An 18,264-nucleotide genomic window follows, 5' to 3' on the forward strand; every position below is an offset into this window, starting at 1 on the left:
AGTCCTAACTCCCTGCTCCTCTCTTTGACTGCTGATTCCAGACTCTAACTTCAGTTAATCTCAGCACAGAGCTCACAAGGCACAAGCCAAGTCCCTTTCCTTGACAGTTTAGTTGAGTCCAACTGTTCCCTGAGGGCTTATCACAGAGGAGCCCTGGCTGGGCATGGTGGCTTATGCCTGGAATTCCAGCACTTTGAGGGGGTCTAGGTGGGCAGATCACCTGAGGTCAGGAGTTTGAGACCACCCTGGCCACCATTAAATGACGCAACTCTGTCTCTACTAAAAATACAAAAAAATTAGCCAGGCGTAGTGGCGCACACCTGTAATCCCAGCTATTCAGCTATTCGGGATGCTGAGGCAGGAGAATCACTTGAATCCAGGAGGCGGAAGTTGCAGTGAGCTGAGATAGCGCCACTGCACTCATGCCTGGGCAACAAAGAAAGATTCCATCTCAAAAAAAAAAAAAAAAAAAAAAAAAAAAAAAGCCTGGAATTTTCTAGGAATATTTGCCTTTGTATTTCCATCAGTGACCAGCATTCTGTCAGGAACATCCCACCCCATGGCTCCCAGATTTCATATCCAATTAGTGATGAGGCTAATTATCCTGATCTCGAATTTCCTCTACCTGCCCACCAGCTGACTTAAACCCCTATACTGTGGGCATGTACTCTTCCCACTCTGAAATCTTAGGATTTAACTTCTCTTGCCTCCTAGAAAATGAACCACTTTGTTCATTCAGTTATTTACTCACTAATAATTTGTTGAAAGGCTTTGTTTTGTGGAGCATGAAGGATCTGACATAATAACTCCGACCACTGATGCTGGTGATCACAATATGTGCAGCTGATTAAAGTTTCTCATTTATACTACCTACTTCCCTGGTAAGAATTTCATTCCTTCAACCAATACTTTTCATTTGAAAACATCTCATTACGAAAGCCTTCAATCTTTTAGGCTTCTGCATCTTGCAAAACAAATAGGGTTCCAAAGAGCCTATCTTTTCAACACATCCTTGGTTTGAGCCTGGATGAAACAGAATCAACCGGAGAGAAAAAAAGATCTTCATCTAACGCTAAAGTATTTCTATTCTGCGAGGTGAAATCCTTTGACCTAGATTCTGTCCCTTGAAAGGCGAGTGACAGTAGGCAAGCCTACGAAAATTGGTTAAATCTTGATCTAAAAAGTTAAATTCATGAACCACCCTGATTTGATTACCCTGAAAAATCTACCAGACAGAAAGTTCTCCCTTTTATCCACCTTCATTGTTACCTTCAGAGCAGCTCTCTCCATAGCAACTGAAAACTTTTCTGGCCTGAAATAATCCTCTCTAGCTCCCAGTGCACAGTCAAAGAATTTTAAAAACAGGGAACTCTGTGACTGCGAAATACTCTCCAGGATTTAAAAGGCTGTGGAGCTCCAGATAAAGAATCATTTATCTTTCTTCTGAAGGTAAGCACTGGGGTTAGAAATGGTTGCATCATCCTCTGTCACTTTTAAATTGCTAACATAACAACCTGAAAATGTTGTTGTTGTTGTTTTTAACTCATAAAAGTAATCCCAGTACCTTCGTTACTAGCCCACAGTCATTTACCAGCTCATCTCTGGGCCAGGATCTGACATGAGATGCTGTTAACATTTTAGATGCCTCAAGCCATCAACAGAAAGATAATTTTTTTTTCCAGGAAGTTGATTGGCTCTAAAGTCATCCCCCACTCCTTTAGTCACCACTTAGTGAGTGCGTGTGTCATGTTCTTGAGGTCTTGAAATTCTATTTTTCTAAGATGCTTCCTACTCTAGAATCTCAACTCTTAATAAACTGAAAAAACAGACCTGCGTTTTCTGAACATTACTATTTTCTTCTAATACTTTTCCTTGTCTAACCCCCCCCCTTTTTTTTTTTTTTTTTTTTTTTTTTTGAGATGGACTCTTGCTCTGTCGCCCAGGCTGGAGTGCAGTGGCACGATCTCGGCTCACTGCAACCCCCACCTCCCAGGTTCAAGTGATTCTTCTGCCTCAGCGTCCTGAGTAGCTGGGACTACAGGCATGCACCACCACACCCGGCTGACTTTTGTATTTTTAGTAGAGACGGGGTGTCACCATATTGGCCAGGTTGGTCTCGAACGCCTAACCTCATGATCCGCCCGCCTCAGCCTCCCAAAGTGCTGGGATTACAGGTGTGAGCCACTGCGCCTGGCCTAAAACTTTTAAACTCAACATCATGTTGGTCATTTAGTAGAATTTATTGCCTCTTTTTATTTAGGGGCGAGGACCACAAATCACTTGGAGTTCTTTATAATGGGATAAACATAAGGTGTTTCCCAACCTGGGTCCTATAGCTTGTACCACCTGTTGGAAAATGGAGAAGCTTATTCTTCCTAATATGTGACACTATGTTTAGGGAGAGGCAATCTAACAAGCTTTTTGGCTGCCTGTGCAGTTTGAAAGTCTACAGCCATGGAACTTTCCTGCCATTTGGGGTTAGAAATTACCTACAGACCGCCTGTTGTGTAGAAACAGCTTGTCATTGCAAATCAGCTTAGCCACCCAATTAATGAATCCTTTCAAACATGTTGCAGGCACAATAATTGAGGCTTTATTTTTCCCCTTTACCACAGAAATTCCTTTGGTTACAAGTTTACCCCGTACACGGCAACATACTTATCTCCATCCAAGACAGACTCAAGGTGGAGGAAGCGTGGAAATGTGCTTCCAGACAAAGCTTTCAATATCCTGGGTGCCATTGTTTCTTCTACTCAGCCGTGTTTTTTCTACTGAGACAGACAAACCCTCAGCCCAGGACAGCAGAGGCCGTGGGAGTTCAGGCCAACTGGCAGACCTGCTACAGGTTCTCTCTGCTGGTGACCACCCACCCCACAACCACTCAAGAAGCCTCATCAAAACATTGTTGGAGAAAACTGGGTGCCCACGGAGGAGAAACGGAATGCAAGGAGATTGCCATCTGGTTAGTGAAATAGAATGGGGTCAGGTATCAGGGCATGTCCAAAAGAAAGCAATGGATCCTATAGGGATTTATTTCAGTAACGTGAAATCACAGGCTAATCTTCCAATATGCAATTGGGAAATGCATTCTGGCAAAATAATTTCCATATCTGGGATACAGCAAATCATTCAGCGTTCTATGTATAGCACCTAGGGACATTTTTGTTGTTGAAAGGATGATGTTTATGTAAGGCTTTCTAGAATCCTTCTGCATATATAGAGGTATTTATTTGTGAGCGTGAACTTTTAGTCCTCTTTTCTTTTTTGATTGACTAATCTTTTTTTAAAGCCTTCAGTGCACTTGCATGTGACTAGTTTTAGATGCTATTTGTTTGCTGGAGCATAATGTGATCTGATATTTGTCCAAAATTGGATTTTTGAGTACTTTTTCCTGGCATGGTATTTTCTAATATTATGCATGGTGGGTAGTTAATGATTGGATAATCATCTTAACAATGAGGAATCTGAGCTGGGGAGACAGATGCTGCAGGTGGAGCTGAAGTTGCACCCATGGCTCCTGAGGCCTGAATCACAGCCTACAAAGTGAATCTCAACCCTGACTGGAATCAGCTGCGTAGGTTTCCCAGCATACCCATGTTTGGGCTTCAACCTCTGGAGACTGAGATTTTACTTGTCTAGGATAGAACTTTTTAAAGTCTCTCCAGGTCACTATTTTATTTTATTTTATTTATTTTTTATTTTATTATTTTATTTGAGACAGAGTCTCGCCCTGTTGCCCAGGCTGGAGTGCAATGGCATGATCTTGGCATACTGCAACCTCCGCCTCCCGAGTTCAAGTGATTCTCCTGCCTCAGCCTCCCAAGTACCTAGGATTACAGACATCCACCACCACACTCGGCTAATTTTTTGCATCTTTAGTAGAGATAGGGTTTCACTATGTTGGCCAGGCTGGTCTCAAACTCCTGACCTCTTGATCTGCCCGCCTCTACCTCCCAAAGTGCTGGGATGACAGGTGTGAGCCGCGGTGCCCAGACTCCAGGTCACTTTAATATGATGTCAGCGGTGGCTGAGACTCTCTTCATTAGGAAGGGTGGGGTAGGACGGAAGGAGGTGAGAACTCATGTGTTTAAATGACTACAAAAGAAAAAATGAAACCTGCTCCATCCCATTCCTGACCCATGAGATTTTTTAGGATGAACCTATAAATGCATAAATGAAAGCATATGTAAATAAGTAAAACAAAAGCTAACTGTCTCCAAAATACATTTTGGCAGACTTTCTCAATCATGCATAGCTCTGAGGTGAGGGAGGGAGGGGAGGGGAATATTTTCTGACCAAGTGTTTTGTTTTTTCGTAACAGAAGAGGTCTTGCTCATAGAGAATTTTTCTCTGCTTTGTGTGAGCAATAAATAATTCAGTAATTATTAAAATACCCAATGGTTCCCAGAGGAAATGTGTTATAATAGGCAACTCATCTGTGATGACATTAATATATATAGATAGCAACACAAGACGTCCCACTGGAAATAACCAGAAGTCATCTCTTATTCATGTCCTCTGAGGATTTGCTTCAGGGGAATGTTCTCCTTTAATGACGTGAAGTGCCTTATTAAGGCTGCTTGAATAGTAGTTTTGCTGGGAGGAAGGTAAATATGCAAAATTGTTCTCCATTTTCAGGGCTGGGGGAAGGATTGTTGAGCACTTATTGTTTTCTGTGACAGTATCAGGACTTTAGCTAATTTGGTCTCCATTTGAATCAGTTCCATTCCTAGGACTTGAAACACCATCTTTAATAGCTTCACCCTCCTTCTCTGTGAAAGAAATGCAGGTGAAGCAGAAGTGAGTCTCAGCTTTACTTGCTCAGAAGCCTTCAGTTCACCCCAGTCACCCACCAGGAAGGAACTTAGGAAATGTCTCCCATCATTCATGAAAAGAGAGAGGAAACAGAGTCCTCTGGATTTCACAAACACCCCGGTTCTGGCGTAAACCACAGGGCTTCGGCTTGTGGCCGAGTCTGTTCTGTCATTTGAGGACTTTGTCTGCTGACAGGAAGGGTTCATGCTACAAATTCTGTGGTAAAAAGAGAGGTTAAGGGGGTTTGTTCATATCCCTAAATGTCTGAATAAAGAGGGAAGTAGGTATCTTGGATTTGTTGGGAGGAAAAATGCTTCCAATTTTAGGTCTGTATAAGAAGTGAAATTTTTAAAAAGTAAATCTGAAGTATCTGAGAGCACTGCACATTTAAAATAAATTCAGTCACGCTGCAGTCTTTGAAAATGAATAGTTCTGGGCTGATCCTGGCTTTTTCTTTCTTTAATGAGAATGGTTAGAATATAGTTTTAATGAACTTCATGAGGGGTTAAATAACTCCAAAAACAATACATTCCTCTTCAATAACTATGAGAACCATAACCCTACACAGGTTTCTGAGAGGAAAAGAGCCCTTTTCTGGCACCTTCTAGTGTTGAGACATGTGGAGCCTCAGCTTCCTCACCCGGAAGGCTGGGATCATGAGCCCCTCCTCAGGGAGGTCTGTGAGGACCACATGGACAAACCCATGTTCCTCAGGGGTCAGATGTCTGTGAGGGTCACATGGTTGTGTATAAGCCCCTGAGGGAGATACCTGTGAAAATCACGTGGACATATGTGTGCTCCCCAGGGAGATCTCTGCAAGGATCACATGGACACATATGTTCTCAGGGAACAAATCTCTGAGTCACGTCTGAGTCATGTATCACATCCCAGGATGATCTCTGTTGATCTCATTGACACGTGCTCCTCAGGGAGATCTCTGTGGGGATCTCATGGACATATATGTTCCCCTTAGGAATCAGATTTCTGTGAGGATCTCATGGACATACTTGTTCTTCTTAGGAATCAGATCTCTGAGGATCTCATGGACATATATGTTCTACTTAGGAATCAGATCTCTGTGGGGGATCTCATGGATATGCATGTTCTCCTTAGGAATCAGATCTCTATGAGAATCTCATGGATACATACGCAGAAAGTCAGATATAGGAGCTCAAGTTCCTTCTGTTCCCTGTATCTCACGGCAATGTCTGATTTCTCCTTTTCCAGAGACACTAGAGCAGCGCCATTCCTCAGAATCTCCCACCCGCCTGTGTCCTAGGCCCCCCTCCACTGTCCTACATTCTGAGGATTTTAAACCAAGTTCTCCAGGCGATTCTTAGACACATTCAAAGCAGAGAACCACTGCTTTAAGGGTCTCCATTTAATTCACACCTAGCCCTAGCCCCTGACTCTCTTGTCATAACTGTCATGGAATAAAGTGTGGAAAACACCCAGCTTTGTCTTATTATCTAACAATTTGATCTGAACTCTTCTCAGTTAAAAACTTTTTGTCAGTCAGAAGACCCACTAAATCTAGTACAGACCCTAAAGAGCCAGTACCTGCCATCAGCAACATCCTTCTAGCTCTTTGTCAGGAAAAAAAGAAATACACTTTCTCTCTTATATTTACAGTCAATTATTAGCCACCGCCCCATCCACCACCCCCCTGCAAAAAAAAAAAAAAAAAAAAAAAAAAAGACCTTATAGAACTAAGAACTTAAAAGAAGAAAGTCTCTTTTAAGTTCTTAGATTTCTATAATATAAGATTTACCCATTACTCAAAATCAAATGTTAAATACCTTTCAGTCTAAAACCCTAGAGTTTATCCTGGAGGCCTGACAGCTGTCTTATTGATGTAGGAGAAGATAGCTACCATGTTGCTTTTTGTCCACTGAGTCCCTCACCTGGTGAAGATCATAAGCAAAGTTGAATTTCAAGGTTGGGGAAGGCCATGTGATGCGGCGACAGGGTGTGGTGGACCATTACTACCAAGTATCCTAGTAGCCTGGTTAGCTTGTAAGGGGAGCCTCTCCTTGCATTTTAATCAGTCTTTTCCCAAAGTTTATTTCCTTATAAAGTCATTAAAACTAATTCCCAGAATCTCTGAGGTTTTTTTCCCCTCCTTAAACCTTATTTCCCCATCTGACAAGATTAAAAGGAAAATCAATGGATTATTCCTGAATGAGTCCATTCTTCTTAAACAAAGAATTGCTTTACCAGAGAAGGCAGCCTTGGACAGATACTGATGCCTGTGGGGTGGCAGTATTCGCAACATTTTGCTAAACATCCTCTCCCAAACACAACTGAGCCAACTTCTAAAAACATTAACAACAAAACAAATCTAGTGGTGATGAACTGAAAATTCCAGCTCTGTCCTCATCCAACAGTCCCAGTAGTGTGCTTTTCATCATATCTATGTCCAGGGGAGGAATTCTTATTTTATGTTAGCTTTTCTGAGGCTTCCACCTGTATTCTTTCCTCAAGCCACCACCTTCTGTATTAAAATACATTCTTCAAGATTCAAATATTATAAATGGGAGAAAGGTTTCCAGCCCATGGTCATTTGATTCACAATTAAGCTTTAGTGTAGCAGGCCTCAAAAAATCAAAGCAAATGTGACACAACACCTGTGCATTCAAGGTTACCAAAATCTCTGTTCAGACAAAAGATGCTTCTACAACTGTTTCAAGCTTCCCAAAGCTAGAAACCAATTGTACCTTCCATATTGTATACCTTTTATACACAGTTCTGGAATGCCTACCCACACGATTACATGCAGACCCTGCTCTCTGCTGTTCCGTGCCATGGATTCCAATTCCAACCCTGGAAAGGTACATGGCAAAGACATTGAGGAAGAGTGATGCATGGACAGGAGTCTCCGCATCTCAGATGGGTTGAAATGTGGCCACATGTTCTGTCATGTGCTCATACACCAAGCCTTGCCACATGGTTGTGGTCTCATGGCCTCATGAGCGTGCTACTCCTTGCATTGTAGACATAGACACTCTTCTTACTACCTACCCAGCCCCATCAAACAACCTGAGCAGCACTTGAAAGTATAACATAAACTCATTCCATGCTCTGGTTGTACCATATCCTTGTTCTTATTGATGTTAGGCTTGGACCAATCTCTTAGCCACCTAACTGACCTCTATTCCCATCAAATAGGAGGGAGAGAAAATTACTGGTTGAGGGGTTGCCCATCAAGTACGTCAATGGGTCCACAGCCTGTGTTCTCCATGGCACAAAAGGAAGGAATAAAAGAATGGGTCCTGCTCTTGGAAGAGCAGGAATTGTGACTAACAGTGCTCTCCACCATTAGCTGTGTAGCTTTGGGCAAGTTTCTTACCACTTTAGTCTTGGTTTTCACATATTCTATGGGTAAACTTTTCTCATGAAGAAAGATGTAACTCATATGTTCCTTGCAATATCCTTGCATACTGTACACAAATGTATGCATTAATTCGTTGTGCATTAAATAATTGAGTAATTGGTCTTCTAGTTGCTTTATATTATAAAAATCAAATATTTAGAAATATTTGGTGGCTTATTACATAGGCCGGAGACATTTTGTTTCTCACACTTAAAATAATAAAATAGGTTTCTTATTACTAAAAAATTCATTACTTTGGGCATTTTTCAGAACCAATGAGATTATACAGCAAGGCATAACTGAATGTAAAAGGTACTCTGCACATTGCTGGGCACATGGCTACCAGCAAATTGTAGTTAATGGTACCAATAGTTTAGTTTCAGGAGGTTATTTGGTACAGAGAATAGCTTTATTCCACTTTTATTTCAATGGATTCGCCTTTTGGGTCTTGGTGTCAGCCTTGCCATCAGCTACCAAGGTGTGGACTTTTCTTCTGGGTTACTTAGGGAACAGAAAATGGATGCCGAGGTTTTAGAAGTGGAGCCTAATATCCACATTGAGAGTTGGTCTTAGTGGAACCCCTGGGTCCCCTCTGTTTGAGTACTTGACCCCCTGCAGTTGGGTTCAGGAGGGATTAAAGTCTATGTGGTTTTATGAAGAATGTGATTATGCTTTGATTTGGAGATGGATGACATTTGTTTCTTCCTGACTCAGATGATTACATAGCAGATGCTACACAGTGGGTTGTACAGCAGACCTGAAATTAGAACCCCCAAAACTTCCACTTCAAAGAAGACTAGATTAAAATATATTGTAGTACAATATCCCCACCATGGCACAAATCTGTCTGGGAGTCAGGACAGGCGTTTCTCAATGCTTTCACTCTGTGGCTGTGTCCTGGGGCTGCTTCTCAGATCCTGTGAGAATTCTCAGGAGTTCCCCAACTGTCTCTGAAGAAAGGCAGCTTCCCTCTTGCTGAGAAAGCTTCTGGCCACGATTCCTGTGTCTTTTTCTCACTGTCCCACAACACTTATCCAAATCCCTTATGCCACATAAACTTCTCAGATTGCAGGAGCTGGGCATGTGCTTGTGGTTTGTGAAACCAATAAGGCAGCACAGTGCAGGGGAGGAAAGACTTTTCCTCTAACGTCTTAAATTCTGTAGCTGGGGCTTGTGAACTAAATGGACAAAAGATGGATTAACAGGAGAAAAAGCACACACATTTTATTTGATGTTAATATTTTTATGTGGAATAGGGGCATCATAAAGAAAGTGAAAACTCCAAAGAAGTGGTTAGACCCAGGGGGTTATAAATCATTTAAACAAAGAGTAATAAATTGTGGGGATCTGACAAGAGTAAGAAAAAAAGTGAATTTGGACTAGAGATGGTAAATTGTGGGAAAGTGACTAGGAAATATATATGTGAAACCAAATTTTTTTTTTTTTTTTTTAACAATTATACCAATGGAGGATTATTTTAGCAAGGTTCGTTTGTATAGGTTCATCTCAGCATTAACTCCCCATCTCCAGTGATAAGAACGTTCTCCTCTTCCTGATACAGCAAGGATACCTTTCTCATGGGAAACTTATGCCCCGCTTTTAGATAGTAAGGGGCAGGGCAGAGAATCCTTCCCATGCCTGCTGTTTCTCAGTTGCCTTCAGCTCAAAATAATCAATATGCTATGGTGGCATATTTTGGGGCAGTATGTTCTGATTCCCTTCAACAAAATCATTTTTGGCAATTTCCCTAAATAGGCTAGAAGAGGGGCAGATGGAAGTCGTTTGTAAAATTTTTACACCTCTTAAGTGCCAGATATCGTGCTATATGCTGAGGATAGACCTATGCAAAAAGCAGACAAAATCTACTCTTTATGGACCACTGGTTCTCATAGAGAAGAGAGAGAATAAACAAGTAAACAAAGCAATTTTACAATACGAGTGCTATGAAGAAAAATTTTTAAATGGTGTATTCCAGAATTGTGCTGTCCAGCACAGTAATCACTAGCCTGCATGTAACTGTTGGGCGCTTGATTCGTGGCTCATCCAAACTGAGATGTGCTAGTAAGCATAAAATGCACACCAGTTTTCAAAGACTGTTCAAGAAGAAAAATATAAAATATCTTTAATTTTAAAAATTTAGATTACACGGTGAAATAATTTAATCTTGGTACATAAGGTTAAAATATTACAAAAGTTACTTTTAGCTGTTTCTTTTTACTTTTTAAAATCTTGCTGCTAAAGAACTTCAAATGACATATGTGACTCATATTTGCGGTGTGACTTGTATTTCTATCAGATAGTTCTGTACTAGGGAACGCAGGTTGGGAATCTTTAGGAAGGTGTTGTGAGAGGGTGACATTTTAGCCTGAAACCTGAAGAATGAGGGGAACAAGGAGACCTGGAAGATTGTGGGAAAGAACTTGGTGAAATTGACATAAAATCACAGGGGCAGAAGTTAAGTGAGGTGCTGGACTAAGGCTAAGAGAAGGAAGGGTAGAGTAGACAGGAGCCAGAACAAAAAGAAGATTGCCAGGAGTTTGGATTTTGTTCTAAAAGCAAATGGGCATCACTTTAAAAGCCAAAGAATAATCTGTTTTACACAGGCAACAGGTCAACAACTTGTGGCCACCCTAGTTGGAGTCAGGAATTACTCTTAGTGGAAAAAGAGGGTTCCATGGAAGGGCATCATTGTTATATGGGAGTCCAACTCTTTGAATCTGGCTATTGATCCTGCCTGCTTTTCCTTTCTATTTATAAAATGATAAGTAGCAAAGACCCTGGTGGTCATTAGTGTTCTGGAACTATTTGCTAAGTTTTGTTTCTCTTGTTGCTGTCATTGTTTTCTTCCACAGTGCTTTGAACCAGATGCACTATTACTAATAGCTGGAGGAAATTTTGAAGATCAGCTTAGAGAAGAAGTAGTCCAGAGAGTTTCTCTTCTCCTTCTCTATTACATTATTCACCAGGAAGAGATCTGTTCTTCAAAGCTCAACATGAGTAATAAAGAGTATAAATTTTACCTACACAGCCTACTGAGCCTCAGGCAGGATGAAGACTCCTCTTTCCTTTCACAGAATGAGACAGAAGATATCTTGGCTTTCACCAGGCAGTACTTTGACACTTCTCAAAGCCAGGTAAGAAGGCAAAATGGCTAACTGGTTCTGCTACTGAGATACAGTCCTAGAGCCTTATTGTTTGTTCCTTATTTATTTCAAAGACATTCAAGAACTTCTAAGGGAGGTAAGTATTTGTGGGTTTTGGTTATGAGATGTTAAATGACATAATTTAAAATTCCAGGTCCAAAAGAGGAAATGTAATGACTAATTGGAAGAGGAGTTTTTGCCAGAAGTTGGGTGGGTGGACAGGCACTCCAGGTGAAACGGCAGCTGTCTTCTCCTGAGTCCCTCTGAGTACTCAAATCAGTGTGACCCCAAGGCATTTTGACCAATTTCCAAGGACTGAGCTGTAGTGGTGGAGAGCAATGTTTCTTTTTGCCTTGCCTTCTGGCTGGGAAAGGAGAAGGCAGAGACATTTTGAAAGAGATAAATTATCATTAGTTCTTTCACTGAAGAAGCAGCTTGCCAAAAGCATTACTCATGGTTGCCAGCCCTAGATGGTATCCCTTTGTGGCTTTTGACTTGTACTGCCTGTGTAGAGGGTCTATTCAAATACCTCTCCTCTCTCCCAGCTCCCACCTGGTCTCCGTTGCCTTCATTACTATTCTAGCAAAACTGGCCTTTCAGTTAGGTTTTTGCTTTCTGGTTTGCAGTGAGAAATCTCAGCAGATAAAGTTCTCTGAACATAAGGTTTATTTAAGTCACTTTTTTTTTTTTTAAAGAATTAATTAAGAAGCCATTACTACATTTTGAAGAGTATGGGGAAATCATTTTTTTCTTGAATTATTCATAAACATGTATAGACAAATTTAGTTCTTGCTCTCAATTCTGGCATTCTGCAGCTTAACAACCAGCAAACATATCCTCCAATTTTCTGTAAATATGTTTAATTTCTTTTATTGGCAGAGCAAATGGAGAAGCTGTTTGCTAAGGACTTTGTGAATATCACATCCGTAGCTCTAATCCTATTAATTTCAAAATTTGAACATATTTTTATTCCTATTTTCATTTTAGGAAAAGGGATTCCTAGGCCCAGTGCAGTGGTTCATACCTGTAATCCCAACACTTTGGGAGGCTGAGGCAAGAGGATCACTTGAGGCCACGAGTTTGAGATCAGCCTAGGCAACATAGCAAGACCTTGTCTCTACAAAAATAGAATTTAAAAAATTAGCTGGATGTGGTGGCATGAGCTGGTAGTCCAGCTACTCAGGAGGCTAAGGTGGGAGGATAGCTTGTGCCTAGGAGTTTAAGGTTACAATGAGCTATGACTGTGTCACTATACTCTACCCTGGGCAACAGAATGGGACCCTATCTCTAAAATGAAAAAAAAAAAAAAAAAAAGAAGAAAAAAAAAAAAGAAAAGAAAAGAAAAAGGGGTTCTTTTACAGAACTGTTTTCTACTTAAACCAGGAGTCATGCCTACATATAATTTCTTCAGTGCAACATCTATATAATCCAAGTTTGATTCAAATTGACTGCTAAGATTTTAATCCTACCCATTAATGCCTTTTGATGGAGACGAAATGGAAACAGCACTTAAAAGGTGGTGTGGTGTGTATTTCCAGGTTTCTGGTTATCCTACACATACTGCGAATACCCAGGTTTCTGAGTATTTCTGAGATCAAACAGCCCCAGAACAGAATAAATCAGTAGTACATCTAGAACTCCTTTTTCCAGCTAGTTTCAGTCATTAAGGGTTGAACACCCTTTGTCATTAAGACTTGAACACCTGCTGAGTCATAAACCTTTGCTAGGCCTCAGACTTGTGAACACCTGGATGACATCACTGTCTCTAGTTCCTGTGAAGGGTCCGTGAGCTCATTCAACTGGACTAGGATTCTCTAGGAAGTCAATCAGTTCAGACTTTGCAGGAGGCTTTTGGCACTTCACCACATCAGCTGTTCTTTCTCACTAGATGGCGTGAGGTCAGATGAGGTTTTGGCTCACCAGGCCCATCATTACTTGAATCTCCAGGTCTTGGTCTGCACGGTACCCAGCTTCCACAGATCAAGTCACTAATGGCTGCTCCAAGTGGGCCTCAGCCAGATCCCCAAGAGAATCAACTTGATACCCTAATCCAGGAAAGCTCCCCAAATGGCTCAGAAAGCAACATCTCTCCATTCCTTCAATCTCTTTTGTCCAAACCTGTCTGTGTTTTATCTTCCTGACTCAATCTCTCAATGTTCCCACCTCTTGAATTCTCTCCACTGTTGGCTGATTCCATGGTAAATGAACAGGAATCTCTCCCTAGTGTTCCCGTAGCCCTGCCTACTGCATGGAGGCCGGGTGTTCATGCAAAGGACTTCAGGGATTGGAACAATGGTTGGAATTCTCTTTTATCCTCAATGGTGTTTTGAGACCGTTGTTCTTTCACAACCTGCATGAAACATTCATGCTTCTTTGAGGTTCAAACTCTGTTATTTCAACTTGTTCTTTTCACCCATGGAACTTCTGGCTACTTGTCCAAATTTATCAAAATTTTGGTAACTGACTCTTAGCCTTCCACTCTGCTCTGGACCATGGTTATAAATATGCTCCTGCCAAGCTCTTCAATTACAGACTTTAAAAAAAAAAATAAGCTCAATGGGCACTTTTTCTCCTTGTCCTAAGTCATTAGAATGCAACCTTGACATGATAACCTTCCCTTGATCTCTCTTTTGATGAATTTATTTTCTCTTTCACTTCGTATGAAATGGGTTTAGTACAGCGCCTGGTACATTGTAGGCACTCAAATGTCTAAATGGGAATATGAATGGGATATAAAGCAAAATTAGAGCTTCTAAGATGCTTATAATTTAATGGAGGAAAATTGATATACACATTTAAAAAGGTCCGATGTCCTCTGGGAGTTCAAAGAACATGGACAGTGTGCTAGGTCTGATGTGCAATGAGCACACATTGACCTTGGGACCAGAGGCAGATGAGAAGTAGAGGGGCCCTGTGATGACACAAGGCAGCAGAGCCTGTGTGAAGTCAGGGTAGGGAATGTCGGCTGGAAAATCATTCTCCTGCAGGTTGCACTGAAAGCCAGGAGAGAGTAACAACCCACCGGTTTTAAGGATGTTAAACAATAAGAGCAGGAGATCCCCTTGGAGAAAACACATCTTTAAGAGGATAGTGAGGCTGGGTGTGGTGACTCAAGCACTTGACACTTTGGGAGGCCGAGGCAGGTGGATCACCTGAGGTCAGGAGTTTGAGATCAGCCTGGCCAACATGGTGAAACTGTATCTCTGCTAAAAATATAAAAATTAGCCAGACGTGGTGGCAGGCACCACCTGTAATCCCAGCTACTTGGAAGACTGAGGCAGCAGAATTGTTTGAACCTGGGAGGCGGAGGTTGCAGTGAGCCAAGATTGTGCCACCGCACTCCAGCCTGGGCAACAAGAGCTAAACTCGGTCTCAAAAAAAAAAAAAAAGAAAAAATGAAAAAGAGGATAGTGAGAAAGGCTGCATAAATAAGGACTAGTGGGATGAGAGTTAGAAAATTCAGTGCCATAATAGATAAACACGTAATTTCCAAATTGAGTTGTATCTGAGACAGGAGAAAGATGATAGTCATATTCCTCCAAATGATTCCATTTTCTTTTAGACAAACTATTCCTTATCTTTTTGTGGGGGGGGGATATTTCAGAGATGTTCGAATCAAAATGACTTCAGAAGTTACAGTTTTCTCTTTATTTTGTATCTGATTTCAGTGTATGGAAACCAAAACACTGCAGAAAAAATCTGGAATAGTGAGCAGTGAAGGTGCTAATGAAAATACACTTCCTCAGTTGGCAGCCACGATCATTACTTTGTCCCTTCAGGGTGTTTGTCTGGGACAAGGAAACTTGCCTTCCCCAGACTACTTTACAGAGTATATTTTCAGTTCCTTGAATCGTACGCATACCCTCCGCCTATCAGGTAAGGATGTTTTCACGAATTTAACTTCCAAGTCACACCTGCTAAGTAAACTATGCCAAAAACAAAGGCCGAAGCTCTTGATGACTGAATTCGTTCAGGTATGTTTAAATACGATTTTTATTGAGTCATAAAGCCACACAGCTTAGGTGGCCTTTCAAGGCAAGTGTGCGATGAAAGGTATGTGGTGATGAGGCAAAAGCATGGACTTGGTCTATTTCTAAGTGATTGGAGTTGTGGATGTAGAGGGAGGCGGAGATTTTATGATCTGCCATAAATGCTAACTGAATAGTTTATTTGGGATGTAATGCTGGGCCAGGCCTAACAAACTGTCATGTAGAATGAAAGAATAGTATTCCAAATTGTGCAAGACATTTGGCAGCAGTTTCCTTGCAATCAGGAAAGTCATTTAATTTCAGACAGAAGTAATGTGAAATAGCCATTCTTGCTGCATTCGTGACTACCTGGTTTTGGGGGCTCCAGGATGAAATGGGATGTCAGAACTGGAATTAGAATGTGTGTTTTGCACATTTCTTTGTACTTGACAAGGCAGTAAAAATGAAATGGCTAATTCTTAAAATATACATCAAAACGCCCCTGAGATGGATTTTTTGTTGTTGTTGTTGTTTTTAGAGACAGGGTCTCATTCTGTTGCCCAGGCTCAAGTGCAGTGGTGGGACCATAGTTCACTGTAACCTCCCACTCCTGAGCAAGCCTCCCACTTCAGCCTCCTGAGTAGCTGAAACTACAGGTGTGTGTCACCATGCGCAGCTAGTTTTCTTATTTTTTGTAGAGACAGGAGTCTCACTATATTGTCCAGGCTGATCTCTGATTCCTGGCCTCAAGTGATCTGCCTGCCTTGGCCCTCTAAAGTGCTGGGACTACAGGAGTGTGCTACTGTGCCCAGTTGGATTTTTTTTTTTTAAGCACCTCATTATCACGAGTAAAAAATTGATAACGATTCCTTAATATCATAAAAAATTCAGGCTGGGTGCAGTGGCTCACGCCTGTAATCCCAGCACTTTGGAGGCTGAGGCGGGTGGATCACTTGAGGTCAGGAGTTCGAGACCAGCCTGGCCAACATGATGAAACCTCCATCTCTACTAAAAACACATACAAAAAATTAGCCAGGTGTGGTAGCACGTGCCTGTAGTCCCAGTTACTCCAGAGGCAGAGGCTGGAGAATTGCTTGAACCCAGGAGGCAGAGGTTGCACTGAGTCGAGATTGAGCCACTGCACTCCAGCCTGCAAGACAGAGCGAGACTCCATCTCAAAAAAAAAAAAAAAAAATTCAATCACTGTTCATATTTTCATAATTGTTAAAAAATTATTTTTATTGAATTATGATCAAAATAAAGTCCATAAAATGCAAATTGTTGGTATATCCCTTAGGTTTCTTTTATGCATGTCACACTTCTTCCATCTTTTCTATTTTGTTGCGAGTTTTTTTGGTTGAAAACAAAGGGGGTTGATTTCCATCTGGAGTTTGCTGATTGCAGTCCTAGTCATCTATCACGCATTTCTATTCACTGTGTTTCTTGCGTAGGGGCTGTTATATGTAGAGACTTGATAAGGTTGCTTAGCTGTTTTATGTTAGTACCTTCCATTAGAAAGCATATAGCATCTGGTCATCTCTTTTTCAGAAGTTATAAGCTATTGATGATAGTTGCCTAGACTGATTAATTATTTAGGGCTTATAAAATGGTGATCTTCTAATTCTCATTTCTTCCTGTCTAGTGTAATAATCTTATAATAGAAAAACTTCCTCTCCTCACTACTTCATTTTATTGAGATTCTTAAGGGTAGTTAAATATAAATTCTTGACACTTTAATTTGGCCATGCATTCTTCAAAAGAGAACAATTCGCTTTTAAAAATATTAATTTCCCTCCCATAGATTGTGGGCATTTGTTGTTATGTTTATACCTATGCCTTTAACATTCTTTTTGCTCTCTTAAATGAGGTCCTCTTTCATCTATCTTCTAGTTGATCTTTGTTTGTGTGTGTGTGTATATACATATATATGTTTCTAATTTTTATAGGTTAATTTTATAACCTGATTCATGATTATTTTTGTATTGATTTTTAGGAGTTTCAGATATTTAATTTCTCTAAATACATATAGTTTTGCCTATTTTTATTTCCAATTCTCATGCTTTTATTTACTTTCTCATCTAATTGCATTGGTTAATAATCTCAATATAATGTTAAATAGTAGTGGGGATGATCTGCATCCTTATTGTGTTTCTGACTTTGAAAGAGAAGCCTGTAATATTTTCTCATTAAGTTTAGAGAACAAATGAGAAAAATATATTTATAGAGTCTTTCATATTAACCCACATTTTTACATCTCCAGTGCTGGTCATTTCTTTCAGTGGACTTAATCAAAATGGGAACTTTACCCAAGAGGCAAATTTGAGTCATTTCTTTTCAGCCTAAAGAACTTCATTTTGTATTTCTTACAAGGCAAGTCTGCTAGCAATAAATTTTCTCATTCATCGTATATATGCGAATGGCTTTTTTTAAACCTTCAATTTGAAGGATTATTTTGCTAGACATAAAATTCTTGATCTTTTTTTCTTTTTCTTTTTTCAAATTTTTGTGGGTACATAGTAGGTGTATATCTTTATGGGGTACATGAAATGTTTTGCTACAGGCATGCAATGTGTGATAATGACATCATAGAGAATGGCGTATCCATCCCTTCAAGCATTTATTGTTTGTGTTACCAACAGTCCAATTATATTCTTAGTTATTTTAATATTAATATTTACAATCAAGTTATTATTGACTATAGTTACCATGTTGTGCTATCAAATAACAGGTCTTATTCTTTCTAATTAATTTTGTTCTGCCCATTAACTGGCCCCCTCCCCCAAGTACATTTCCCAACCTCTGGAAACCATCTTTCTATTCTCTATGTCCATGAGTTGAATTGTTTTGATTTTTAGATCCCACAAATAAGTGAGAACATGCAATGTTTGTCTTTCTCTGCTTGGCTTAACATAGTGATCTCCAGTTTCATCCATGTTGTTGCAAATGACTTGATCCCATTCTTTTT

General features: G+C 40.5%; 1 protein-coding gene across 2 annotated transcripts in view; it reads left to right on the forward strand.

Annotated features, from left to right (window-relative positions):
• The first annotated feature begins 1,373 nt into the window (after positions 1-1,373).
• SLC39A12 (solute carrier family 39 member 12) overlaps positions 1,374-18,264 on the forward strand; it is an 80,547-nt gene continuing 63,656 nt past the window's right edge. For both annotated transcript variants that reach the window (XM_001092136.4, XM_001092018.4), the window contains exons 1-4: positions 1,374-1,449; positions 2,616-2,962; positions 11,041-11,322; positions 15,000-15,207. In XM_001092136.4, the coding sequence (XP_001092136.1) occupies positions 2,702-2,962; positions 11,041-11,322; positions 15,000-15,207 (751 nt within the window). In that variant the 5' untranslated portion in view covers positions 1,374-1,449; positions 2,616-2,701. The remainder of the gene's footprint in view (positions 1,450-2,615; positions 2,963-11,040; positions 11,323-14,999; positions 15,208-18,264) is intronic.

The sequence above is a fragment of the Macaca mulatta genome, chromosome 9 (genome assembly GCF_049350105.2).
Source record: "Macaca mulatta isolate MMU2019108-1 chromosome 9, T2T-MMU8v2.0, whole genome shotgun sequence".
Lineage (NCBI taxonomy): Eukaryota > Metazoa > Chordata > Mammalia > Primates > Cercopithecidae > Macaca > Macaca mulatta.